Raw genomic sequence first — 24,555 nt, forward strand, 5'->3', positions numbered from 1 at the left:
GAAATGCCATTGCGGGTTTGGCACTTTGCCCACTTACATTTTGGGGTTGCAAAATCCTAAAAATATCCTTTCCAACTTGCCAAAACCCGTTTGGGGCTACTTACCCCCCCCCCCCCCCCCCCCCTCTTTTTTTTTTTTTTGTCCTCATTTACATTCACAGCAAACGAAGCGGATACCTTGGCAGCAACCAGAGCGTACGCACTGGAGCTTAGATTGCATTCGCCTGGCCTCAATCACGCGGCAGTGGGGAAATGTGCCTTCGCGGTATGGTAGAGATTTGGCTCGCGTATGCACGATGGTAATTCAGGAAATCGCATTACGAGTAGTTTAGTGTTTTCTAGTATGTAGGTAGGTACCTAGGTAGCAAAGGGGCCCGCCGATCCACACACACACACGATCGTCTCCGTTTTCGAATAATCGTAGCATCTTTTTTGCTTCTTTCCATTCTAATACTGGAGAACAAACGAGCCAAGCAAGCAAGCGAATTGTAGAAGAGACTCGGCTTGATCACGAGCCGACGTGGGATAGGTTAGGAACTTAAGGTATCTAGGTAGGTAGGTAATTAAGGTACTTTATCTGACAAGTCGGACAAGTAACTGGTAGGAGGTAGGCTACGGCGCTACTACGCAAGTCCACCTCCTTCCTTTCTTCTTTCTTTGTGCTCCGCTGATCGTACGCCGTGGGTTGGTGAGTGGTACGGCTCCGTGGATGGCCGAGCCGGGTTTGAAACCGGCGCGGGTGCGGCAGAGGGACAGGAGGGACAGAGATGGAGGGGGAGGGGAAGGGGGGGAGACGAGTGGATGGGGGTCTTATCCACTTCCTTGCGTCGTGAGGGCCAGATGGGTGTGGTTGTCCGGTTTGGGTGGACCCCGTATGTATGTATGTGCGTGTGTACTGCTGCTCTCGTGAGAACTCGAGCCTTGAATGGGTTAGGCTGGCCGGCTCTTCTCTTGGGTTGGTTGGATAGGAGAGTGAGTGTGGTGTGTATGTGGAAATACTAGGTGCCTAGGTAGGTATATGTAGGTCAGTAGGTTAAGTTAGGTACCTACCTAGGCAACCCAAACTAACTAGGTGGCCTCGGGTTTTCTGGCTTCAGGTTTAATATATTAGATTAGTGACCCGGATGGTGGGATGGTGCGTCTTGCTAACATTGGTCTATGTATGATGTTATATAACATGTGTACGAGTGTGGGATGTTTGACTTTGATATACATATTTTTACCTGCTAAGAGTGTCTTATGTGTTGTTCTGTGGGGCGATGTAAGCGCCGGGTTCTCTCCCATGTGATAGATACCTTCAGGTATACAGACTCATCTGGTAGTATATCTGTGTCAATATAGATCAGATACTGCATGTCAAGTCTTAAGGAGGTGTCTCTATATTACATTAGGAACGCACTCTGTGGCATTCATGTGCCTGGTAAGTTATTACCAATAGGTTAGTTTACAAGCTCTAGCAAGTATTTGATGTTAAGGTTATGGTCTCTCGGACTGATTAAGTTCACGCCGCGATTCACAACCTAATAAACTGAGGAAAGGGCAACAGCAAAGTTAACATGTAACAGAATGCTTCAAATAGGCCTCGATACATCAACGTTATCTACTACACTGTTCCTTTTGTGGAGCTATTCATGTTGAAGTGAAGCGCATACTATATGTATTTCCCACTACCCCTTTTCCCACATACAATTTTACATTCCTAACCTAGGTAGGTATCCAGATAGAAATAAATATCTACCTAGACGCTACTCCTCCCAGACATACTCCTGCTGCACCGCCGGCTCAATCTGGTTCCTCAGCGCGACGCCATAATCGCCCGCATTCGGCGTGCGCAGCAGAGTATGGATATGGAACTTGGCCGGGCGGGTGTTACTCAGGAAAACCCCGGAGTGGTGGTCGAACTCGACCAGCATCACGGGGCTCTGCACGCGGTAGTAGAACGGGTCCGCGTCCCCGTGCCCTCCGATCCACGAGAAGTACGTCTCACCGAAGCGCGCCGCGCAATCGCGCACCCTGAGCTCGCGCGACCGCGCCGGCAGGTACAAGAGGTACTGCGCCAGGATCGCGCGCACGAGATCCTGCTGCGCGGGGGGCAGCGTGCCCACGAGAACCCCTTCGTACGGAACCACGCGGTTGTCCCGGTACGCGCCGCATAGGTGCCGCTGGTCGTCGTGGTTCCAGCGGCCCCGGGGCATGTTGGGATCTTTCATTTCCTCGTAGGCCGTAGCGCGTTTCTTGTCCTCCGCGCTCAGGCTCTGCATCAGTTGCAGGCCTAGACGCTCTTCTTCGTGCAGGATGCGCGTGCCCGCGTGCGGGCCGGAGTCGATGGCGTTGGGCTCCGCGCCCGTGAACCAGGGGGACACGACGATCTGGGCCTTGTGCAGGAACACGCTGAGACACAGGTGGTGGCCGTAGAACGAGAAGCCCCAGGGCCTGTCGACGGCGGGAGTCCCGAACAGCACGAAGTTGTAGCTGTGCTCGTTCATGACCCTCGGCGCGTTCACCAGCTCCCCGAGAAAATGGTTGATGCGCATGGCCGCGCGGGCCTTGGCGTAGCCCTCGGGGCTGAGAGTGGTTTCGAGGAGGGACAGGACGGAGTCCCGTAGCGAGGGCGTGATCTCGTCTAGTCGGATCCCCTTGTCGCTCACGAGGAACTCTGGGTTCGACCACGACCGCCACTCCGGGGAGTCGATGTGCAGGAGTGTGCGAACCGTCTGCTCGGCGCTCAGCTGCGCGATGATGGCGTTGGCGGCGCTGGTAATGGCGTCGATGGGCACGCCTTCGTCGCGGAGCTCGAAGAGGTTGGGCCGGACGACACCTAGGCTTCGTTAGTCTTGTACGTATATCTTGCTAACATAGGTACTGTATTATTATTATTATTATTATTATTATTATTATATAAATATGCCCCTTTTACAGCATCTATTAAAACTACCTAGGTACCTACTATCTATTCCATTTTCTTCACTCTCGGCTGGAGGGTTTTCAGGGGTTAAGGCAGACTAAGGTGAAAAAAGTGAGAAAGTATACGTACCATCGTTAGTCACACCTTTAAATGGCTCCTCGAATAATTTTCGCCAATGTAAATACAGCCCATATAGCCAAGGCGGTCTATGATGCTCCAGGAGTTCCTTCGCATGGCCGTACGCATCATTCTTTGCGATGGCCTGGAACCGCGGAGTGTTTAGATCTGGTAGGTACTGCCGAAAGCTCTCATGCTGGGCGTCTTGAGTCGTCTGGGATGCCATCTTAAAAGCGCTCGTGAACGATAACTTGCTCTCTGTAGTCCAAAGTCCTAGGTGATCTAGACTCTTAAATAAGTGCCGTTGAAACTATTGCTCGTCTACTGCGAGAACAGCGTTATTAGTGTCGATTTAGAGCCCCCGCGATATTAGCCCTCTGTCTCGTCGTTTGCCTGTTTCGAATTTATTTTTCACCTTTTGTTTACCGGACTACTACTACTCCATAGCTAATACTACATTTATAAGAGACTTTTCTTGGCTGCTTTTATATAAACAAAGATAACCAACTCTTCGGGTTTACCCGCTGCTAGCTAGACGAGTCGAACGGTTCGTCGGTTCTCCTTGGTGGATCCGACGCGGGGAAATATATCGGCTCTTCTTTTATATAGTAGCGGCCACAGTTTGCCGGCGTCATCGTCCATTCTTTTAGCCTCACCTCTTATATAGCTCCTCACATAAACTGTATTGAAGGTTACTATTGATTTTTTTTGTTTTATAAAGTGGTGAAGTCCGCTGTGTGCGGTCATCTCTCGTCTTTTCGTCACATTATTATCTACTAGTACTCCCGGCTTATACAGATACAGGTCTCTAATTGCTCTTTTTTTCGTGACATCCCCAACTCCAACACGCACTAAGCCTATCATACCAATGTGATGTGAAGTCCTTTCAATACGCCGCTTTTCCCTTGCCGCTGTCGTGCAAAAAACACCAATATATGCAATGTATAAACCTATCTCCATGCTTATTCCCAGTGTTTATCGCTCACATTTTTGTTTTGTCTTTACAACGAACGTTTGCGTGTTGCACACATTGGTCTGCTATAGACGACATCAAACTCCGTAATATGCAGCTTGATTGTTTGAGTTGCTCTCCCTAACAGGCCTTAGAGCTGCAAGGAACAGGATGTAACTCGTATGGGTGGCTGACATCAACGCTTGCGGGTATCCTTGCCCTTTTTACTTTTGCTCTTTTTCTTATCCTTGGGGAGCTCTAATACTGTACCCTCGAGCTGCTTGCCCATTGTAGCCAGCATATACTCGTCGATGCTGTGAATCGCCTCTCCCCACGCGTTATTCTCGATCTCTTCGGATGGGTTATCCACATTTGCCGATTCGGAGTACAATCCGAGATTTGACCTTGCAATGCCCGGCGCAAGAGATCCATCCCGGGTTATGGGAGTACCCAGCCTAGTACTTGAAGATCCGGATGCACTCCCAGTTGCCGGCTTCTCAGCAAAATCTGCTTCATCTTCTTGTATCTCTTTCTCCGCGACATGAGCAGCGTTTACATCTTCACGGTCTTCGGCTTGTTCGAGAACTCGTCCCACTGTGCGTTGATCACTGCTTTCCACACCGCCGAGAACCCGGTCCATTGCGTCGCCGACTACATCAGTCTCATCTGGGGTGCCGCCAATAACGTCACGCACCGAAAGCTTATTGAAGTAGTCGGTAGTAAAACCGCCCTCCTGAATCACGACATCGTCCAACATCTGCTTTTGACTCGCCTTGCGAAGAATATTCGCCTCAATAGTATGCTCGCTTACCAGACGGTAGATGTGTACATCTCTTGTCTGGCCGATACGATGACATCGATCTTGGCATTGCTTGTCCATCGCAGGGTTCCAGTCTTGATCATAGAAGATAACAGTGTCAGCTCCAGTCAAGTTGATTCCAAGACCACCTGATCGTGTAGATAATATAAAACAGAGAATCCGTGTGTCATGGTTGAAGCGATCTGTTAATATTTGTCGTTGTTCTACTTTCGTAGCACCATCGAGCCGTAGATATTTGTGCCCGTGAATGTTTAGGAACTGTTCGAGAATATCAAGGACCTTCGTCATCTGTGTAAAGATCAGGGCACGGTGGCCGCCAGATTGCAACTTGCGTAACAGACGGTCAAGTGCCTGCAATTTTCCGCAGTCGTATTGTAGCAGTCTTTTGTCAGGGAATTGAATACTGAGCCTCATACGAGCTTCGTGCCATGGATCGAGCGGTGCCTCTTTCTGCATGAACGGCGAATGCCGTACCGGAGCTGATAATTTTAGATTCGTCTCGTTGAACGCTTCTACACCATTAGAGCCGAGTATAAATCGGTCAACATCCCGAGTGACAACTGCCGGTGTGACACAGGCAAACTTAGAGATAATAGTCTTCATGGACGCCGCACGCTGATCGAGCGTTGGCACGATTGATTTTAAAACAACTGAATCTTCTTCGAACCAGCTCATGATCTTCTGTGGAACCTTTGGACGAGGCTTGTGCGGTCGCGCACTGATACCAAGAGTCAAGAAATCTGTAAGTTGTTTGCCGTATATTGGACGCTGCTGTCGCCTGAGTGCGTTTAGATAGACGCAATGTTGCAATTCTTCAAAACGACCCCATCGCGCCGCGCTTTCTAGATATACAATATTGGACTCTACAGTAGCAGGATCCAGATTTGTATAAGCAGCTTGGGATCGGGCTTTCTGAGCTTCGCGAAGGTCCATTAATGGACGGTGGGCACTAAGTTGATAAACGCGGTCACATACCGACCTTGATAAGTCCTCGTACTGGGTTGGAATGAGGTTGAGAAAACTCTTGCTGACGATAGTCATTGGCTTATCTTGGAGCAGCTTCCCTCGAATGAGGCTTTCAGTCGACTCATAATCGGCTAGCACTGACCTACGTTGCCGGAAGGATGTCATGATCGGTCTCTCGACAAAGAGGTCTGGATGGTTGCAAACTTTACGTAGTTGCATGAGGCAGTTGATAACCGAGATGTAATTGCCCGAAGACAGAGCTTCTCTGGTGTCCGTACGGGCTAGAAATCCATCGTATAATTCACGCTGTCTGCGCGATAACCGACAAAATTCGACATGCTCATATTTGGCTGGCATTTGTTTTTCGACATCTGCTTTCAGTCGCCGCAGGAGATAAGGTCTGAGCACCTTATGCAGTTTGGCAATGATTGCACGAGCCTCATCGTCCATCTGCTCTCGGCCACTCTCCAAGATTTGAGATTCTGGTTTATGAAACCAATCCTGGAACTCTGCTAAATCTGCAAATCCACCGACCCCGTTCTCGGACGGCATCAAGAAGAACAGCAGCGACCACAACTCGGTCAGATTGTTCTGTAATGGCGTGCCTGTAAGTAAGAGCCGTGCTCGAGTATTGAATGTGAGCAGCGTTTGCCAGCGCTTGGACTTGAAGTTCTTGATGTTGTGAGCCTCATCAAGGATCATATAATGCCACTGTCTACGCTTGAAGACTTGCTGATCCTGCAGAACGATTTGGTAGGATGTAATGCACACATTCCACATGTCATCAGTCTTCCACCCTTGGCGTTTTCGTTTACGTTCATCAATACTACCATAATAGGACAAGACTTTAAATCCAGGACACCACTTCTTGAATTCCATTTCCCAGTTCAGCATGACACTAGTCGGGACAATAACCAGATGAGGACCCCATACTTCATGATGACAAGCTAGATGGGCTAAGAGAGCGATTGTTTGGATGGTCTTTCCAAGACCCATCTCATCCGCAAGAATACCATTAGTTTGATTTCTGTAAAGGCCAGCAAGCCAATCCAATCCAAAATGTTGGTATTCACGTAACGTTCCCCGAAGCAAAAATGGAACATCCGTCCTCGGTACTTGGTACTGGGGCGAACTTGATCTGCTTGCACCTGACTTGACGACAGAAGATGGCGTGTCAACTTCCGAAGGTTTGGTGTCAGATGTCCGAGGTGATTGACTCCGATCACGACTGGGAGGGTTTGTGATTGCATCCGTATCCGAAGTCGCTTGTACTTGTGGCTGATCTGGCGACGCATTTATAATTTCGACGCTTGGTATCGCATTTACTTTTGGTTCCGCTATCGAAGACGATTTCTTCTCGTTGATATCATCGTTGACTTCCTTAACCGCTTCGATGATTTCCATTTCGATATCTTGTGCCTGTAACGGTTCCGGTACTGTGACGAGAACATCAGGCTTGTTAGCTTCATACGGGTTTTCCGGTGGTGCAACCGTAGTAGCCGCAATATCGGACGAGTTTGCTGTCACTTGATCCTTAGGAATAGAGTCCCCAACGTGCTCCTTTCCGTTCGTTAACGCCATTGACGCTGTATCTTGTGCATCTACGTTATGTATTGCTGCATCATTCTTCGCGTTCTTCTCAGATGTAAGATCACCTGAAGCACCGCTTCCGTTAACAAGTGCAGATTCCGGCGCATCTGCCATTTCAACATCATGCTGCGGTGGCGGTTCAGCTGCTGCTGCCTCCTGTTTCATCTTTTGAAGCTCGGATTTGCCGAAGAAAAGACCCAATAACCCGGAGGGCTCCTCATCAGCGTCCGAATCTTCATCTTCTTCCTCTGATTCACCATTCTCACCACCGCTATCCATATCCCCGTCATCACTTGATCCCAAATCATCATCCATATCAATGGACTCGTCCGTAGTCTCGCCTTGGTCATCTAGTGCCAGATCCGGGATATTCGCGTATTTCTGTCTTAATTGGTCCTGCGTGAGACCTTCATTGGAGCTGTTTGACTTTGCGTCGTCATCGTCATCATCATCGGAAGAAGACATATTATCCTCATCCTCATCTTCGCCCTCGTCCTCGCTTGATGCTTCATCAGATAACTCTTCATCAGAACCTACCTCGTTGTCCTCTTCATCAGCTTCTTCATCTGATCCTTCTAGTCCTTCATCTTCGTCAGATTGAAGTTCGGAATCGAAATGTGCTCGGCGAGCCTGTAGCTTGAGCTCCGACATGCTAACAGCTTCATTCAACGCAGCTTTAACTCGCTTTTGTTCGGCGGCTTCCCATTCCTCTAGGCGACGTCGATTAACCTCGGCTTTGACGTTCTCCCATGTCCCAGCGACAGCCTTAACAACAATTCTATATCGAACAATCCATGCTGCCTTGGCCTCGGCTTCGATTTGCTCAGTAGTCTTGGGTTGTCGACGTATCCACTCGTCCCGACAGGCTTCAGCTAATCGCTTTGCCGTAGCTTTATGTCTTTGCTGCTCCATCAACATCAGCTTCCGAAAATTAGCCATCTGCTTGACAAGATGATCCATATGCGCCCACTGTCGTGGAGGTTCTTCGACAGGCTCCGGGACAAATAGCGAAGAACGTTCTTCGCTAAGCAGTCCACCAGGCTCTGTTTCGGCCTCAATACGAATAATAGCATTGGCATCTCTTTCAGCCGCCTCCTGCGTATATGGGTCTCCTTCGTCGGCAAGGTCGAACCAGCCACCGTCTTTGACATCTACGGTTGGCGCCCGGTCTACAAATTCGCGAAAATCGGTCGCTATTTTGGGACGCGCTACAGTTTGACCTGGGAAAACATTGACTTGAGCTGGGTGAACAGTGGGAATGCTAGGCCCTTTCAACCGTAGCCGAATCTTTGTTGGGCGCAAGTTTGGACTTTCATCGGCGGGCTGATTTGAGCTGCCATCAGGAGTATCGATAACATCTCGATGAGTCCTCGAGTTACGTCGTGTACGAGTAGATCGTCTCGGCGGTGTCGTATGAGGCGGGGGAGACGGGGAGCGCCTTCGAGCTTTGGCCGAAGGTTTGGAGCCATTGGTCAGAGATTTTCTGGTGTTCGGCTTGGCACTAGGCGTAGAAGCTTTAGACGAAGTATTCTTGGCCGCTGGAGCGTGCTTATGAGAACCGCTCACTTGGTTGCTAGTTACCGGGCGCTTGTCCTTGGCCGGCGTAGAAGGTTGATGGTTGTGGAGAGCCCCTCGGGTCATCCTCTTGTTACTCGGTGGCTGCAACTCCAAGGGCACCGGGTTTGTGCGTCCAGACCTGCGTTTGCCATTTTCGGTGAAAGTGGTGGGCCCATCAGCCTCTATCTTCTTCCACGGAGGAGATTCGGGCTTAGGTCGACGAGGTGCGCTATGGGGTGTTGTGTCACGTATTCGGCGACGCTTAGAAGGTCTCTCGTCAATATCATCATTTTTTACGGGGGTTTCGTCAACGGCTTGATCTGTACTGGTGCCATTTGTCTCGGCCTTTGTTGAAGACAATTGGTCGGTGGTAGATTTTTCTGATTTTATATCGAGGTTATGTGGATTATCTGACGGGGCGGCAGAGTTTTCGGGAATTGGTTCGGATATTTCGTTATTTGCACTGTTTAGGTTTGTGGGATTTGTGGTGTTGTGTGAAGGCGCAGACTCGGGCGACGCGGTAGCCGTCATAGCTGTCCAGGGGTGTAAGGAAAGAAAGAAGACGCGGATCTCGCTGAAATGAACATCGGATGAGATAAAAACTATGTCCAGAGATAGAGAATTAGCGTGGCATTATCATGACGAAGTTTAAGCTTGCACAGAGCATTAGAACAATAATAACGATGAATTTCGTCTCAAAATTGCTATTCATCAGCGGTTTGATGATGATTCAAAAATTTCCTCGGGTCTCCGCCTTGCCTTGGACATGAATACCTAAACGCAGCTAGTAGAAGTAAGAGAATAAACGTGATCCGTGCGTAATTCCCCCATCTTCCACGCCTATACCTGGAGGGCATAATGCATACGTGTAGTTCTTCGCGTATGCACGGTGGAAAAGTACAAATAATGCCTGTACATATTATGTAGATCTCCAAAGGAGCTAAAGCCTTGGCACAAAGGCTAAATATTATTAGTAAGCCTGCATCGTTAGTGGTCAGTGGTCAGTGGTCATCCTTCCAAGCTTCAAATGCTATTACTAGCAACAAAGGTACCAAAAGCATTAAAAAGTTTCGAGGTTTCGAGCCGATAATCCTTACGGTATGTTGTAATTGATACCCTTAATTATCCCATCATTTTCAAATAGCTAACATACCTTCTTTACTAGATGCTTGCTCAGCGAATTGTAAGGGCTTCGGCTCTCCGGTCGGCGTCGCTGGCGTCGCGAAGACTACCCATGATCCAACAACGCACGTTCCTTCCACAGTCGTTCAATGACCAGGCAATCATAGAGGAGAAGTACCCGGACAACCCAGTACTCACAGATGCTCAAGATCCGAACTTGGTCAGTTAGCTTTTGGGGTTGGTTAGCCATCTACTCATAACTGACGCACACAGAACGGTGGCTACATTAACCCGCCGGCGATCAAGCGACAATTCCGCGACCCGTATGGCGATTGGTGGGACAAGCAGGAACGACGAAACTACGGAGAGCCGGTCCATGAGGACAATGACCTTCTCGGCATATTCTCTCCATACGAGTACACCTGGGTCTCTTCTGGGAAGGGATTACTGCAAATTGGCGCATTCATCGCTACCTTCGTCGGAGTATGCTGGGTGATCGGAAGACTATATCCTGACAAGCCGTCTTTCCCCCGAGAATTTGAGGGTGGTCTTGAACGGGAGCTAGGCGGCCCTGGTGCTGTGCGGGTAAGTTAATAGTGGATTTGAGTTAGTAAATATGGTCGTGATATTAACGATACTTATAGGCAAGAGCTCCTGGTGACCCAGAGCCGTATCAAAATGGAGCAACAGAAGAAGAAGATTAAAGACGTTTGTACATATATTAACTAGGGCAGATTTTTGTCTAAAGAGACTAAATACGATACGGATCAGCCTGACAACTAAAGCGATATCAGACGAACATGCAGACAAGTCGGTCAAGACTATTCATCCTGTAGAGCACTAGTCTTAACTTGTCCAATTTCATAGGCCATGGATATCACAAGTTTTTATTTTATTCCTCGTTCCATGTGGACTTTGGTCTGATAAAAACGTTTTATCTTCGAGGTCATAATTTACTTTGCATTATTATAAGTTTAAGTTTCCAAGCATATCAACTCCAGAACTCCAGAACTACCTAGGCACTGATGCATAATATTACCTATGCTAATGCCTCTTTCTCTCTTGTAATATTGTTTAGCTAGCTCATCAGGTTAGGTACCTGCCTATAAGTTGAGGATACCTTAGGTACCTACCCAGCATATACAACTGCTTACCTGAGCTCATAGGGGTCGGGAATCGCTCCTGCACATACCAAAGGTACCTAGGAGGTACTTACCTAAACCTTCTATTTAGCTCTAAGAGTTCCGTACCTTCAATATACATACGAAATAGATAACTGTTATATAATAAATTGGGAACTTTCGAGGGAGTCATTGCCTTAATAGACAAATTGTTCACATGAAATTTCGTCAACTACCTAACGTACCTTTCAATATTTCATCCTCTCCCAAACAACTTACAATATTCAACTTCTACCTCAGTCCACTTCACCAACTACTAAACACAAAATACTATCGAACACACATTTCCTGCGAATGCCTCTTGAAAGTGATCAACTATATTCCCAGTTTTGTTCGTTGTATCAACCAGATATCCTTTTGAGGTTTCTCTACTCCCGCCGTTCAATATCCTCAAGTCAGTGAAGATGCGTTTTGAAGATTGGGATGTGCTATTATTTCCCAGAGATTCTAAAATCCCAATGAAGGAGTTCAAGACTAACTGCCATGTGGTCCACGATAATGGTGAGTACCTAAACATTTCCTCGCAATGTATCCCATCGAGATGCTTTTGTATCTCAAATCAGCCCTTAGTCCTTAGACACAAGTAACATGTCTTCATATTTTAGTCTCTTCAGGACAAACCGGCTAATTTAGAAATGTGTCTTAAGAATTTGCATATAGCCACGGATCGTACGGCTTGCCAACCATGACATGTTTCATGCCAGGACTGTCCCCGGGCACCCAATTCAACATCTCACTTCACTCCTGGAAGACACCCGATATCAGTCAATTCACCAGAAACTACAGTAAACACCCAGAATTAGTCAAGTTCGAGGCACGAGTCTTGATTGACGGCCGTCTAGTCGCGTATGTCCTCAATCCAAATATCTTGAGTTTGGACAGCCACTGATCAAGCTGCCCTCCAGTTCCTCGGCATTAACCCGCATTGGACCGTGGCCTCAATTGATCAATCATAGTTTTGGTAATTAAATCTCACCAAAAGTTAGATTAAACAGCTAACCATGAGTAGATTTCACAAAAAATGGTGATCTGGAAACTCTCAGATTCCCTCCGTTCCGCAGCGAAGTTCTCCAGCAAAGCTATTGGAGCCCGGCAGACGAAATAGGAAGAATCAAAATCATCATTAGCGAAGGGTTTCCGAGGGATTCTTTAAGTGTTCCCATCGAACGAGTCAAGAATATTGTAGCATTTTCCTTCCAACATGCTCCTCTTGGTAGACAACCCAATATTCTATTTTGGCGTGTGGAGATATTTGATAGGTACTAACAGGTTTGCGTTGCAGATATCCTCGAGAGCTCTGGTATTGCGTGGCCGAATCCTGGCATGTGGCGGCGCACCCCTTTCAACCCTACCATGCCTGTTCCTTCACAGCACCATGAAGACGGTGCGGATGCTCATCTTCACTCCCCCCGTCGTCGAACGACAAGCTACATGAAAGGAACATCAAACTCATCTGGCTATACTCCTTGTCCTCCAGGTTTAACGCAGGCAAATACCAACGGTTTGCTCAGTTCTATGCCTAATACCCAGGCACTGTTACAACGTAACGAGACTGGATCGGGATCCGGGTCTGGGTCTGTTTGGGCAGATCCCTTTAGCACGCAGAAATCTGAAGCTACTGCTTGCTTTGACTGGACAACCGGCAGCTTTGGGCCCATATCTGGGTTCAACCAACCCGCCAACAGTGGCAAGTCTAATTGCAACACTGCAGCCACCCGGAGGAGCACCGGTATTAGTAAGGCATCACGTTCTGATATTAGCTTGCGCGACTACGGTTTGAGCAATCCTAACACTACTCGAGGCGTATCAGACCATCAATTTTTAGACCTCTCAGCGTCTAATCTTGGAGACGCAGATAGCAACACCAATGATCCCAAAGTACCATCGAACACACCGACGACCTTGGTTGGGGCAAATTTCATTGACGACCTCAACCTGGACGTGAGTAAGATCGGCACACCTGGAGGTATCTTAGCCCATCATCTTCATTACCACCTCAAACGTACTGAGTGAGGCTGACAAGTATTCAATTACAGGTACTTCGATAAACGATTTTTTCAATACTAGCCACGCCAATTTCTCCTCCGAGCTCGCAAATTCTCTAACGCATTCATTGTTGAATCAACCACATCCGCTTCCTGTTCATGCTGGAAGCATTGTCCCATCAGCCCCTGAAGTGAAGTCGCGCAAGGAGAATCGACTTTACCAGGACTCGCCGAATGAGAATACGCCAACCATAGATCATGTCGAGATGCGCAAGATGTCGCAGCCGTCATTCGGCAGCCTTGGTAAGGAAACGCGGGACAATAGCTCAAGCAACTCTCCTCCAAGCCAGGGCGCATTCTCAGCTGTCTTCACTAATCGATCGACGTCTATAGCTGATTTTGGTAATGACTTCGCCAGTTGTCCTAATGTCTTTCCCCACATGAATGTAAACTCTCATGTATGTGGCGAAACGGCCCCAGAGATCCGCATTACAGGCTGTTCAGAAAAGAACATCAAACGTACTCGCCACTTCACGCCGGCTGGTGGTAAAGGAATTGATGACCCTATTGAAGGGCTGGCCAACAGCCCTCGAATCCAAATCGATCTCGACGAGCAATTCGCGGTATCAATGTAGACAAAACTCTGCCGAGTACATTCACAGTAACAACCTTATTTTGGAAGATCATTGAATATTCATCTGATTATTGGACCAATTGAGAGGGATGGAGTGTCTGGTGGCTGTTTTATAACCTAGTATTGTGGCGAATGCATCATGGGATTCTTGCTGGAAGGGCTTATTATTAACTTACTACCTAATATGGAAAACATGGTCACCGGTTTGTTTTTAATACTACCGACAACCTCGAGTTGGCTTGCAAAATATTCTTGGGCTTAAAAGGGGGGTTAAGACAAAGCCTACCTAACCTAAGCTATAGGTCGCGCCCTTGTAAACTATTATCACGAAAAGGAAAGCAAGACTCGATGTTTGGCTGAAATAAGTATAGATAGATTAAGACAACTTTGCGAGTACGTGCTCACAGAAAAATAGCACTTTATACACAGACATTCAAATGGTTAAAGAAAAAGCATGTAAAGCAAATAGCCAAGCTAGTGGCTAAATGCAACCCTGACAGGAACTGTAGCTGTCTTGACGGTTTCGACGTTCGCTACCTTGATTAGAACAAGACCGATCTATGCGTTGATACCATACAGAAGAAAGTAACTAATGTAGTACATTTATGGCTCCATTCCAACGGGAGTAACGCTGGTAGGCTTCTATCTTACACTTCATTTTGCAGTGGTTTATTTACCTAGGTAGGGCCAAGAATTGATATCCTACAGTACTTTGCTCGTGGTCTGATAGTAGTTGTCTCCGAAGTTTACCGAAGATAAAGCCCCTATCTTCAAAACATCACAATGGCTAATAAATACCCATTCCCAAGTCTATCTGAATGCGAGGAAAGGCTCAGAGAATTATAGGCGGAACGAAGAGGATATTATACGAAGTTTCAAAGAACAGCTAAGACAGCCTGTCAGTGGTCTGAATCCCTCCGGAATAAGAGTTATAGAAACGATCAAGAAGCCGCCAAGGACGAGGATCACTCCTCGTTTGGATAATAGCTTCGAAATTAGACCCCAAGAGTGCGTTTTCATTGCCTCGATCGTAAATTCCGAAGAAGTGCTAACGAAGGACCTTGTAACCGCCATCATTGAATGAACAATATGAGATATTTCGCAGCCGAACCCCGTACAGAGATGGGAGCTTATTATAATCATCGCCGGCCTAAAGTGGCAATAATAGATAATAGAGTAGAACTTGAAGGAGACTTTCTGGGGCAAAAAATTGCTCATGGGTGGCCTCCCGACGAGGCCATATCGAACTGGGAGGGTCTCCAAAACATACCGTATTTACAAAGTGGTTATGAGATCAGAATAAATCGCAAAAATATGAAACTTATCATTTTATATACGGCTTTGTAAGCTTTACATATAAATAGTGATAGTTATCCAGTTAAAGTAATATTTATTGCACAAGACTAGCGAAGGTACCTATACTAGGCCGTTGATCGTTTCTGGGGGGATATGGTAGTCCAGGTATTTAAGATAAGCAAGCATGGGGTATGAACCGGAAAGTCGACTGAATGAAAATACCCAACTTGGGATAATCTTCTTCTAAAACTAGAATATAACGTTTCTCTGACGAGAACGGGAGGGAAACTACCTGCTCTTAGCCACGGATACTAATATCAACATCACGTTGGGTTTATGAAGACATTAAGATAGGTATATAACTAATTCTGGTATAACTTCATCTAGAGACAACTATCAACAGTACGTTAATTCACTACCTAGGTAGGTAGGTATGCAAGGGAATAGGTAGAGTACCTAGTATTAAAGCTACCCGCTACAGTATTTTAGTTTCCTTATTTATATCCAGGTAGGTACCTAACCTAAGGCATATATATAAATCTCTTCTATACAATTGTTTTTAATGCTTTTAATGCTTACAAACTAATTCTTGTGTCGGCTACCTATCAGGTACGCTAGATACCTAGGTAGGTATTAGATGAACTACCAATTTCACTCTCGTCTTCCCCCCATGTTCAGCAGCTTGCTCCCTCACCTTCCCATCATAAACCCTAGTTCGAACTAATCCCATATGCAGTCATATAAGGCACGTTACATGACATTCTACATGAACATCTATGTCTCAACATCATTTTACCATCCCTTTCGCCTAATACGACTTTACCCAAGAAAGCCTAGATAGTGTAAGATTCCTAATAAGAGCCATAAGCAGATAGATTACCCAGGTAAGGCTAGATACCTAATCCAAATTTACCACAGCGCCCTTTCCCTACCTTCAAACGCAAAGTTCAGTACTACGCCCACAAAGAGGGCAGTGCATAAGATACTCGGGCCCCATCTGTCATAGTACTTGATGACCCTGCGCTCACGGATTCCCTTGCTCCGGTACAGGTAGATACCAACGGAGTAGCAGATAGAAAGGATAGCCAGAAAGGTAAAGAGTCCGGACACGATGAACGAAAGCTTGGTGGGTTTGGTGCCGAAGTTAAGTAGCGTAACGGCGATGGTACCGATGTAAATCGAGAACTCGAGCTAGCAACTAATTAGTAAAAAAAAAAAAAAAAAAAAAAAAAAGGAGAAGCTTGAGGAATATAATAATATACAACTTACCCAACTAAGATAGGTCCTTTCCGCCGCGAAGTAGACCTTAGGCTCGACTCTGACAGGCACGTAAATCTTCTTGCCCTTCGGGGCTCTGAACTTCTTGACCTGGACATCCTGGTCACCGAAGAACATTTGCGTTCGGTTGCTGCGAGGCACGGTTGAAGCTCGGGGTCGTGGTGTAATAGCCGTTATGACCGACCATGCCCCCCGACCTGCTACGCCCGCGTACTTCTTAGCCAGAGCTGAATAGTAGGTCCAGCCGCCAACTCTCCTTGCTTCCTCCAGTGCATCCTCCTCGTCTACCTCATCATCGGAGTCATACAGGGGATAATCTTGGTTAGCAACTGTGCCCTCTACTGTTTGCCCTTCAACGTCCCCTAATGCGAGAGCTGGAGAACCACTCGACAATATGTTCCTTTGACCTGAAGGGTCTGCAGATCCGGTGTCGGTGGTGTCTTCAGCATCCGAGTCGAGGTCGTCATCGTCATCGTCATCATCTGAAGTCGTACCACTGGTATGAGAATGCATTGGCCGGTGGATGCCAAAGTTATGGGTTACCGGTTTGCGAATATCCACATCCATCTGAGGCATCCAATAAGGTAGGAGGTTAATTCGATCGGGGAACAACGAGGCCACCCCATGGATGAACTTGGAAAACTTGGGAACAGCTTCCACAAGGTGACTTGAGATAAGTTGACGAACCCACTCTGGAGGTTCTTGTCCGTACTGGGTTTGGAGTTTGACTTCTAGGACGGCGTAAGGGAAACGCACGATATCTCCAGGAGGCAGCTGTGAGAAGGGATAGTCAATCCCAATGTCCATTCGCCTCCAATTATCTCCAGATCGTGGAACTCCATCTAGGTTGTCTTCTCGTATCATTGCAAGTTCAGTATCAAGTGAAATTCGGACTCGAGCATCAGCTGGCAGTTGGAACGCAGTTCGGTTATAAAACGACCTGCAAACCGGTTTATATCCGTTCTTCAAAACCGAGTATTGGATCTCCCTTGCTAGAGTCTCGTCCTCGGCAATTGCCTTTTCGGATTTCTTGCCATCCTTTCGAGCTTTTTCGAAGAGTGCCGCCGGTAGTAGGTCTCCCTTCAAATATGCGTTTACATTCTTCTCCTTCATAGAGAAGCGAGCTTTGACAGACTTTTCTCCTGTCCAGTCTTCGCGATGTGTCTTACGTTCCACGAAGATGGTATCAGTCTGCATGCCGCCATACCATCTAAGACGGATAGCTTCAGCACCCTCAGTCTTCTTTAGCCTACCCTCATACAGGTCCCATCTCTCCGGGTTGTCGAAATAAATAGAAGAAATGGCAGAATCCTGCGGTTCGAATTCCTTGCTAGCATTGAAGACAAGCACGGGCAGATGCTTCAGGATAATGAGCTTTAGTTCGGTGACATTATCTGGGTGCACCCAATATTTAGTCGTTTGGCGGACGAAGCTACCTTGAGTGCCGCCAGCAGAGCTGTCACCTGTTACGGGATTGCCACGCGTCCTAACAATGTTATACATGTTAGAGAGTTTCACTACTTCGGCGTCGAAATCCTCATTATAAAAGGGTTTGTTCTTGAGCGCAGCATCGAACGAGGGTCGGAGGAGCCAGTTTGTCATTTTCTATGTCGTTGGTTAGCCTCTCTGCAAAATGATGGACTCAAATAGGCACACGAACGTCGTGTTTCTTGATTATCTTATAGAACCCCGTATAGTTCAGTTGAACATATTTGGCAAGATCGTGGACGTCAGCGATAATATCGCTTAGGTCTTGCTCAAGTAATATGAATTCCTCTTCGGATGGCCCTTGTTCTGTTAAGCCTCGCTCGTTAACCTTAGCGACGACCTCCTTCACCTCCCGCTCGCTGACCGCTATACGACGTTGAATTTCCGACTGCTTGACTTTGGTCTTGGTGTAGACTTTATCGAGCTCCGCGTATAGCCTGCTAATAAACCTGTGCTCATCCTCTTCTGTCCATCTATTTTTCTGCTGGCTCTTAGCTTTGGCTTTACCCTTCCTGCTTCCAGATCCCGGTGAGCTTTCATCGGCTTCGACAATCGGCCCGGAGGCCTTCTTCAACTCCTCCTTCAGTCCATCGTAGTCGATATAATACCATTGGTACTCGCGAATAATGCTAGATCGCAACTGCTCGCCGAATTTCATGACGATTAGACCTGGACGCGCGCGCCACCTCTCTTTAGTATCAGAGTATCGAGTCGAACGCCAGGTAATCTTTCTTGTAGCCAAGTCTTCAATAATCAGCATGGAGGAACATTAATAAATACTAAACACAGTAGTATGGACGTACAAAATAAGAAATAGTCAGGATAGAAAAAAAAGAGAAAATCTATTCCCAAGTCTTCGAATAGCAACAAGAGTATCACCAATAATATCGCGTATCCGCGCTCGAAACAAGGAAATGAGAAAATACTAATAACAATAATAGATTTTGCTAAAAAGAGAGCAATTGAGATAGTATGACGGTCTCGGAATTAAATCTGCAGGCTAAGGTACCTAATGATGGGTAGTATTGCAATGAATAAATGCGCGTGGTTGCAAAAGAATATAGTACAATGAGAGGTTGAGGTTGTAAGTTGTGAAGCTTAGAAAACTGAAGCAACTTCGCGTCATGATTACAGGGGTTGTTCTCCACTCGTCGTATTCCTCTAGCTGCCATTGCCCAATCAATTAGAGTTGAGTTAGCACGTGTCAGCCCTTCCAAATGTTCACTCCTGGCCCGTAACTGGCCTGTACTTCAGCGCTGAACAGTTGGAGAAAATACAGTCTAGCAGTCTGTTAGTCCCTCAGGTACCTGACCTTAGGTACCTACCTCCTAGATAAACTATCGGAACCCTGAATTTTCTTCGCTACCCCACCATACCTACCCCCCTATCTCGTCGACAAGTCACATGAAACGCATAGCCATATATACCTAGATAATTGACCTAGGTACCCGACCAGACATACACCATGGCCGCAAACAGCGATAGCATCGACGCGCGCATCCCCGCCTCGTGCCCAGCGTCCGTCTCCCAGATCCTCTACCCCTCCTGGCACCACGACCTCGCGGGCCTCAAGCCGCTACTCACCGTGCCGGGCCGCGCCAGCGTCCAGGAGCCCACGACGGGCGAGACGCCGCTGCACGCGGCAATCCGAGCCTGCGCGCCCGCAAACCGGCGGCGGCAGGGCGCGCTAGACGACGCGGACGAAGACGAAGATGAAGATAAGGCCCGAGAGAACGCCAGGGCCGTCGTGCACGAGCTGTTCATGAGCGGCGCGATATGGAACGACGTCGACGACAACAACGAGACGCCCGGGTGCGTGGCCGCGCGGCTGGGGCTCGCGGACTTGTACGCGCTGTGCGTCGAGGCGGGCGTGCGGGCCGAGCTGCTGTTCGGTTTGTTGGACGGGTACGAGGAGCTTGAGTCCGACGACGACGACGACGACGACGAGGAAGATGAGGAAGATGAAAAAGTAAAGGAAAAGGGGGAGGACAATGTTGAAGGAGAAGGAAAAGGAGAGAAAGATGTTGAAAATACAGAACGCGACGGTGCGCAGGAAGAAGAAGAAGAAGCTGAAGTAGTAGTAGTAGACTCGGACCGCGCCTTCGTCCCACCAAAAGGCACCGTCGGGCCTAACGTCAACAGCGCGGACTACCTGCGCTCGAACCTCACCTACAGCGACGGGAAGCTAGTCGACTCGGCCCAAAACGGCGTGATGAGTACGTACCTAACCTACCGTATAAGTTGACTTTTTGCTTGGGACAAGAGCGCAAGATGCATGCAAGGTACACTAGCTAACTCCTATTCTTATTTTTTTCTCCCTCTAAACAGTGGCCTGGGAAACATCCATCATGCGCGCCTCCGTCGACGCGCTGCTCCCGGGCCTCCCCACGGGGAAGAAGATCCTCAACGTCGGGTTCGGCATGGGCATCGTCGACGGCATGTTCGCCGCGACGCGCCCGGAGAAACACCACGTCATCGAGGCGCACCCGAGTGTCCTCAAGCACATCAGCAGCTCCCCCGACTCCAAGTTCGGCAGGGAATGGGAAGCCGGCGGCCCGTCCGAGGGCGCTTACAAGGTCCACGGCGGCAGGTGGCAGGATGTAGTCCCGAAGCTGCTGGAGCAGGGCGAGACGTACGACGCCATCTACTTCGACACGTTCGGCGAGGACTACGGGCAGCTGCGCATGTTCTTCACCGAGTACGTCCCCGCGCTGCTCGAGGATCAGGGCAGGTTCGGGTTTTTCAACGGCCTAGGCGCCGATCGGAAGATCTGCTACGACGTTTATGCTCAGGTGGTCGAGATGCACCTCAGCGACGCAGGTATGGATGTAGAGTGGCGGGAGTTGGAGGTGGACATGAAAGATCTAGGAAAAGAAGGGGAAGGGGAATGGGAAGGCGTTAAAAGACGTTATTGGACTCTGGACAGTAAGTCAATTTCCGTGATCTGGTCTTGCAACGATTTCTTTTCGTTTTGTTTTTTGAAAGCAAAGCTAACCTGTGGGATAGAGTATCGACTACCGACCTGCACCCTGTTGGGCTGAACTCCGTACCATATCTTGTCTCTAGTCCTGTAGCCAGACACCAATTGTTTTTTTTTCTTCGTTGTTTGGACCATCTTCTCTATATCTACCCTTCTAAAGGACATGCATGCCATTTTCCCTCTTCCCTGCAGCTATACCACCCTAGACCCGTGTATCACCTTGCTGCTCATTTGAAATTTTCGGGGTGCAGAATACCAGCAAGGTTGCCCTTTTGCACTCTCTTCAATGTAAGAGCGGCAATGACAGCAGCGCCAACACCGCTTCCATCTTCGGCGGCGAGTACCTCAACAGGATCTTCTTCCTTAAAGTTCTTCTTAGCCGGCCAGTCGAGAATCTCTCGGAGAGCTTGTGCGCCTCGCGCCTTGAAATGTGGGTATTTGTTGAAAACAGAGCCGTCAGCGCCCACGTGGCAGGGTTGGAGGTTCTTCTTGATGCAAATAGCAGCGACTCCACAAGCAGACAGACGAGCCGCACGTGTACCGATTAGTTCGGCAGTCCGACGAATCAGCTCAAGCTCGGGGCGAGTACAAGTTAAGCGGAGCTTCTCTTGGAACAGGTCTGCAGTCTCCTGCAAATTCTCGAAAGGATCACTACACGGGGTCAGCATGACGAAACCAGAGAGAAAATTTTAAATCCATCTAGGACGTACTCTTCAATGGCCGAGAGGAAGGACGAGTCGAGAGTATATGGCTTTCGGAGATGTTTGATATCCTGTCCCTCAAAAATATGAACGTCCTTGTTATCATGCAAGTCAACTAAGACCAAGCGGAAGATTTCGCCAAGATAGAGACCAGCAATACACTTTTCGAAAGCCTGCTGGCCTGGTCGAGGGGATTCCTTGTCGATGATGATATCATAAGGGGTACGCGGGAGGACCTTGTGTTCGTTATCAAAGGCACCCCATTCGCAGTTGATAGCCATGGGCAAGTTCGGGTCCAGGTTCAAGTGGGCCAACTTCGGGATGGAGCCGCAGTTCTCCATATATGCTGCATTGCAGCCGGTTCCGAAAATGCATCCAATAGCCATCTTCGGGTCAGTGTAGGCGGAAGCGATAAGAGTTCCCGTTGTGTCGTTGATCAAAGCTGAGACTTTGATAGGGACACCCTGCGATTTCGTCAACGACCACATCCGGGAGGTTCTATGCTTTAATCCAACTTACCTGCTGGTCAAGCGCAGCTTCTAACATTGGCACGACGTTCTTTCCTTCAACGCCGTTGATATCAAAGCCCTTCGTCCATCGCTGTAAAATACCCTCGTCGATGTAGTTCTGGGTGGCGGGGTAGGAGAAGGTAAAACCAAGTGGAATCTTTCCGTTGGACTCGGGAACTTCGCCGTGATGAGTTTCAATAAACTGCTTCAAACAATCGGCAATATATTCCCATAGTTCCTCAGCATCGCCAGTTTTTAGCTCCTCCGGCATACGGTATTTAGACTGGATGATGTCGAACTCTGACTTGTTATCCGTTAAGGTAATTTCACAGACACGGAGGTTAGTGCCGCCCATATCCAGAGCCAGGTAAGTGCCTGTCTCGTACCCGTCTGGAAAATCCATTACCCAAGTTGGGTTCATTGGCTATGTTGTCCTTGTGTTAGTTTGCTTATTTCTAAGGGACATTACTCCTGTGTCCTAAAGCTTACAATGCTGCCACCCTCCACGCTTAGACCTGTTTCTCTGTTAGTATTTGTTTTATACATAACACGATCCAAGTGAAGCGTATCTACCCTTTGCAAGCTCAGACACGAAGTGCTTCGTGATCTCCTTGAGCTTGGCTGTATCAACAGTGAACAGATCTTCTAACTTCTTGATTTCGGAGAGAAGATCCTTTGGCACATCGGCCATAGATCCTAGAATATCTCATGTTAGCAAATGTAAAAAAGAATATTCATCTGGAAGTTAAAAGAACCATTGATGTCCTCATTTGAATTGACTTGGTGTTGATGATGGTGATATGTATGGAGGCGTGTAACGCGTCCACGAGCGTGTCCGAATTGCATGACGATGTTTGGTGATATTTAGGTAATGATTTTGGGTATGAAGAGATAGATGGTCTTAAGAGGTGTTTGTATGCTATGTAAGGGTAACGATTCTGTGAATATTTGCAAGATTTGGAGGATATTGGAGGATAAGTGAAATTCAGGGAAAGTACGCCTCAAACCCGAGCTGGGATCCCGGCGATATTCGCCTGGCGAACTCTCGAAAAGCTTTCATGGCATTATTCATCCCTAATAGTTAATCCTACGGAAGGAGCTTTAAGGTAGTTGAATTGCCAAATATTTAGGAGGAAGATTCGAAGAGTATAAAGAGTGGGTATAGAAAAAGCGTCTTAGACAGGATACTTCAGTTAAGCTTCGAGTAGCTTGAACAATAGCTCCAACATATTTTTTCATAACAGAAATAAACCCATATGGCATAACTAAATCATATAAGAGAAAAGGTTTTCACGTACCCTTTCGGGATGGCGGCTTGCGAGGACCGAGACCAACCATTTTGATAATATATCTGTATTAGTATCCAAGTTAAACGTCTGTATTAAAGAAGTATGTGAGATAGATATGAGATATGTCCGAATTCTCTAATGCGTTATGCGTTATGAGTTAGCGTAAGCAGTGAATGAATGGTATGATCAGAATAGAAACAGAAGAAGCAACATAGAAGGGGGGGAGGGAGTATCATGCAAACAGCTCTAGCAGCAGCAGGTCCATATAGAAAAGGATTCCAGGTAATGGAAACAAACTTACTCAGCTCAACCAGACTTTGATATAAAAATAATATATCAATATGCAGGTAAGGCAAGGCAGCGAAAAGAAGGAGATAAGCGTGAGTAGGTGTGGTACTGGCTGGAGCTCAAGGTCTTTTCAATGATGAGGGGGAATTTGAAGTTGACGAAATGCCCCTCCATCCTCGACCCACCATGTCATGTTCCATTGGTTCGACCGCTAATTTAGTATTTCTTATTGGCTTCTGAGCTGACCTGGATGAGTGGATCCAGACCGCACTAAAAATACCCCTATACCTTACTGTAAGAGGTCCTTTTGATTTACTTCATTACCTGACAACGATAATTACACGAGGATATGGGATGTCATCCCGTAGTCTAAAAATGTTTTTATGTACCTACCTATTTATTAAACTAGCACGTAGCCAAATTTCAGTGCTCATTTCAAACTATGTATATCATGTCAACGGTATGTCAGGTAGCTTCCAGAATGCTTAAAGCTACCTAATTTATTATACTTAGGTAGTTAGGCAGGTACGGTATGTATGATGATGATAATGATATTAACATCTTGGCTGCGATAACATCTGGCGGATATGGGGATTTGTGGACTTGTTTATATGGAAATCCGTAAGTAGGTATTTCTGGATGAGCTGAGGTGCAACATATTAGAACAAAAACCTGCATGTCCGTCACCCCGCATTTAACATCCAAGGTCTCGTCACTGCTGGGGGTATGCTATCGTGGGGTGATTACCATCTTACCAATGATACGGGATACGGGATACGGTACTCGCATTTATTAGGTATCTAGATAGGTACCTAACCAAACCAGGCATTATTAAGGTTGGTAAGAGAGCAAGAGAGCAAGAGCGATTTGAGCGATTTGTTCGATTTGCTCGATTTGC

The 24,555-nt window shown here is 47.5% G+C and overlaps 7 protein-coding genes across 7 annotated transcripts; 3 read left to right on the plus strand and 4 right to left on the minus strand.

Annotated features, from left to right (window-relative positions):
* Positions 1 to 1,513: 1,513 nt before the first annotated feature.
* On the minus strand, positions 1,514 to 3,399 carry F4812DRAFT_316106 (uncharacterized protein). Its single transcript, XM_047931388.1, has 2 exons — positions 3,034 to 3,399; positions 1,514 to 2,817 (listed from the first exon to the last, which is right to left on the minus strand). The coding sequence occupies exons 1-2, from the start codon at positions 3,245 to 3,247 to the stop codon at positions 1,745 to 1,747; spliced, it is 1,287 nt and encodes a 428-aa protein (XP_047792475.1). The 5' UTR covers positions 3,248 to 3,399; the 3' UTR covers positions 1,514 to 1,744.
* A 273-nt stretch (positions 3,400 to 3,672) lies between these two features.
* Positions 3,673 to 9,734, minus strand: F4812DRAFT_421695 (SNF2 family N-terminal domain-containing protein). Its single transcript, XM_047933582.1, has one exon. It carries the CDS (start codon positions 9,435 to 9,437, stop codon positions 4,170 to 4,172), a length of 5,268 nt encoding a protein of 1,755 aa, XP_047792476.1. The 5' UTR covers positions 9,438 to 9,734; the 3' UTR covers positions 3,673 to 4,169.
* A 145-nt stretch (positions 9,735 to 9,879) lies between these two features.
* Positions 9,880 to 11,367, plus strand: F4812DRAFT_421697 (uncharacterized protein). The gene is made up of 4 exons (XM_047933583.1): positions 9,880 to 10,004; positions 10,072 to 10,248; positions 10,302 to 10,613; positions 10,673 to 11,367. Exons 2-4 carry the CDS (start codon positions 10,072 to 10,074, stop codon positions 10,730 to 10,732), a joined length of 549 nt encoding a protein of 182 aa, XP_047792477.1. The 5' UTR covers positions 9,880 to 10,004; the 3' UTR covers positions 10,733 to 11,367.
* A 517-nt stretch (positions 11,368 to 11,884) lies between these two features.
* Positions 11,885 to 13,829, plus strand: F4812DRAFT_470119 (uncharacterized protein; the record flags this gene model as incomplete). Its single annotated transcript, XM_047938946.1, has 5 exons — positions 11,885 to 12,055; positions 12,115 to 12,170; positions 12,219 to 12,422; positions 12,492 to 13,175; positions 13,246 to 13,829. Exons 1-5 carry the CDS (start codon positions 11,895 to 11,897, stop codon positions 13,827 to 13,829), a joined length of 1,689 nt encoding a protein of 562 aa, XP_047792478.1. The 5' UTR covers positions 11,885 to 11,894.
* Positions 13,830 to 15,511: 1,682 nt separating this feature from the next.
* On the minus strand, positions 15,512 to 18,722 carry F4812DRAFT_316187 (SPX-domain-containing protein). The gene is made up of 4 exons (XM_047931390.1): positions 18,694 to 18,722; positions 18,063 to 18,634; positions 16,394 to 18,007; positions 15,512 to 16,315 (listed from the first exon to the last, which is right to left on the minus strand). Exons 2-4 carry the CDS (start codon positions 18,546 to 18,548, stop codon positions 16,034 to 16,036), a joined length of 2,382 nt encoding a protein of 793 aa, XP_047792479.1. The 5' UTR covers positions 18,549 to 18,634; positions 18,694 to 18,722; the 3' UTR covers positions 15,512 to 16,033.
* A 633-nt stretch (positions 18,723 to 19,355) lies between these two features.
* On the plus strand, positions 19,356 to 20,931 carry F4812DRAFT_457558 (arginine N-methyltransferase 2; the record flags this gene model as incomplete). The annotated part of the gene is made up of 3 exons (XM_047937185.1): positions 19,356 to 20,106; positions 20,219 to 20,815; positions 20,897 to 20,931. 3 exons carry the CDS (start codon positions 19,356 to 19,358, stop codon positions 20,929 to 20,931), a joined length of 1,383 nt encoding a protein of 460 aa, XP_047792480.1.
* On the minus strand, positions 20,817 to 23,693 carry F4812DRAFT_421710 (hexokinase). The gene is made up of 6 exons (XM_047933584.1): positions 23,379 to 23,693; positions 22,654 to 22,776; positions 22,570 to 22,595; positions 22,091 to 22,504; positions 21,581 to 22,035; positions 20,817 to 21,521 (listed from the first exon to the last, which is right to left on the minus strand). The coding sequence occupies exons 1-6, from the start codon at positions 23,416 to 23,418 to the stop codon at positions 21,098 to 21,100; spliced, it is 1,482 nt and encodes a 493-aa protein (XP_047792481.1). The 5' UTR covers positions 23,419 to 23,693; the 3' UTR covers positions 20,817 to 21,097.
* Between the last annotated feature and the right edge of the window lie 862 nt (positions 23,694 to 24,555).

This window comes from Daldinia caldariorum (genome assembly GCF_022478825.1).
Source record: "Daldinia caldariorum strain CBS 122874 unplaced genomic scaffold F4812scaffold_4, whole genome shotgun sequence".
NCBI lineage: Eukaryota > Fungi > Ascomycota > Sordariomycetes > Xylariales > Hypoxylaceae > Daldinia > Daldinia caldariorum.

Bases quoted from the DNA above. Each gene is read 5' to 3' on its own strand.
- F4812DRAFT_316106 (XM_047931388.1), bottom strand. From the start codon at position 3,247: ATGGCATCCCAGACGACTCAAGACGCCCAGCATGAGAGCTTTCGGCAG. The intron at 2,818-3,033 runs GTACGTATACTT...AACGAAGCCTAG, and splicing joins TAAAGGTGTGACTAACGATG to GTGTCGTCCGGCCCAACCTC.
- F4812DRAFT_421695 (XM_047933582.1), bottom strand. From the start codon at position 9,437: ATGACGGCTACCGCGTCGCCCGAGTCTGCGCCTTCACACAACACCACA.
- F4812DRAFT_421697 (XM_047933583.1), top strand. From the start codon at position 10,072: ATGCTTGCTCAGCGAATTGTAAGGGCTTCGGCTCTCCGGTCGGCGTCG. The intron at 10,249-10,301 runs GTCAGTTAGCTT...TGACGCACACAG, and splicing joins ATGCTCAAGATCCGAACTTG to AACGGTGGCTACATTAACCC. The intron at 10,614-10,672 runs GTAAGTTAATAG...CGATACTTATAG, and splicing joins GCGGCCCTGGTGCTGTGCGG to GCAAGAGCTCCTGGTGACCC.
- F4812DRAFT_316187 (XM_047931390.1), bottom strand. From the start codon at position 18,548: ATGAAATTCGGCGAGCAGTTGCGATCTAGCATTATTCGCGAGTACCAA. The intron at 18,008-18,062 runs GTTCGTGTGCCT...CCAACGACATAG, and splicing joins AGATAATCAAGAAACACGAC to AAAATGACAAACTGGCTCCT. The intron at 16,316-16,393 runs GTAAGTTGTATA...ATTAGTTGCTAG, and splicing joins AAAGGACCTATCTTAGTTGG to CTCGAGTTCTCGATTTACAT.
- F4812DRAFT_421710 (XM_047933584.1), bottom strand. From the start codon at position 23,418: ATGGTTGGTCTCGGTCCTCGCAAGCCGCCATCCCGAAAGG. The intron at 22,596-22,653 runs GTAGATACGCTT...ACAGAGAAACAG, and splicing joins CGTGTCTGAGCTTGCAAAGG to GTCTAAGCGTGGAGGGTGGC. The intron at 22,036-22,090 runs GTAAGTTGGATT...ACGAAATCGCAG, and splicing joins AAGCTGCGCTTGACCAGCAG to GGTGTCCCTATCAAAGTCTC.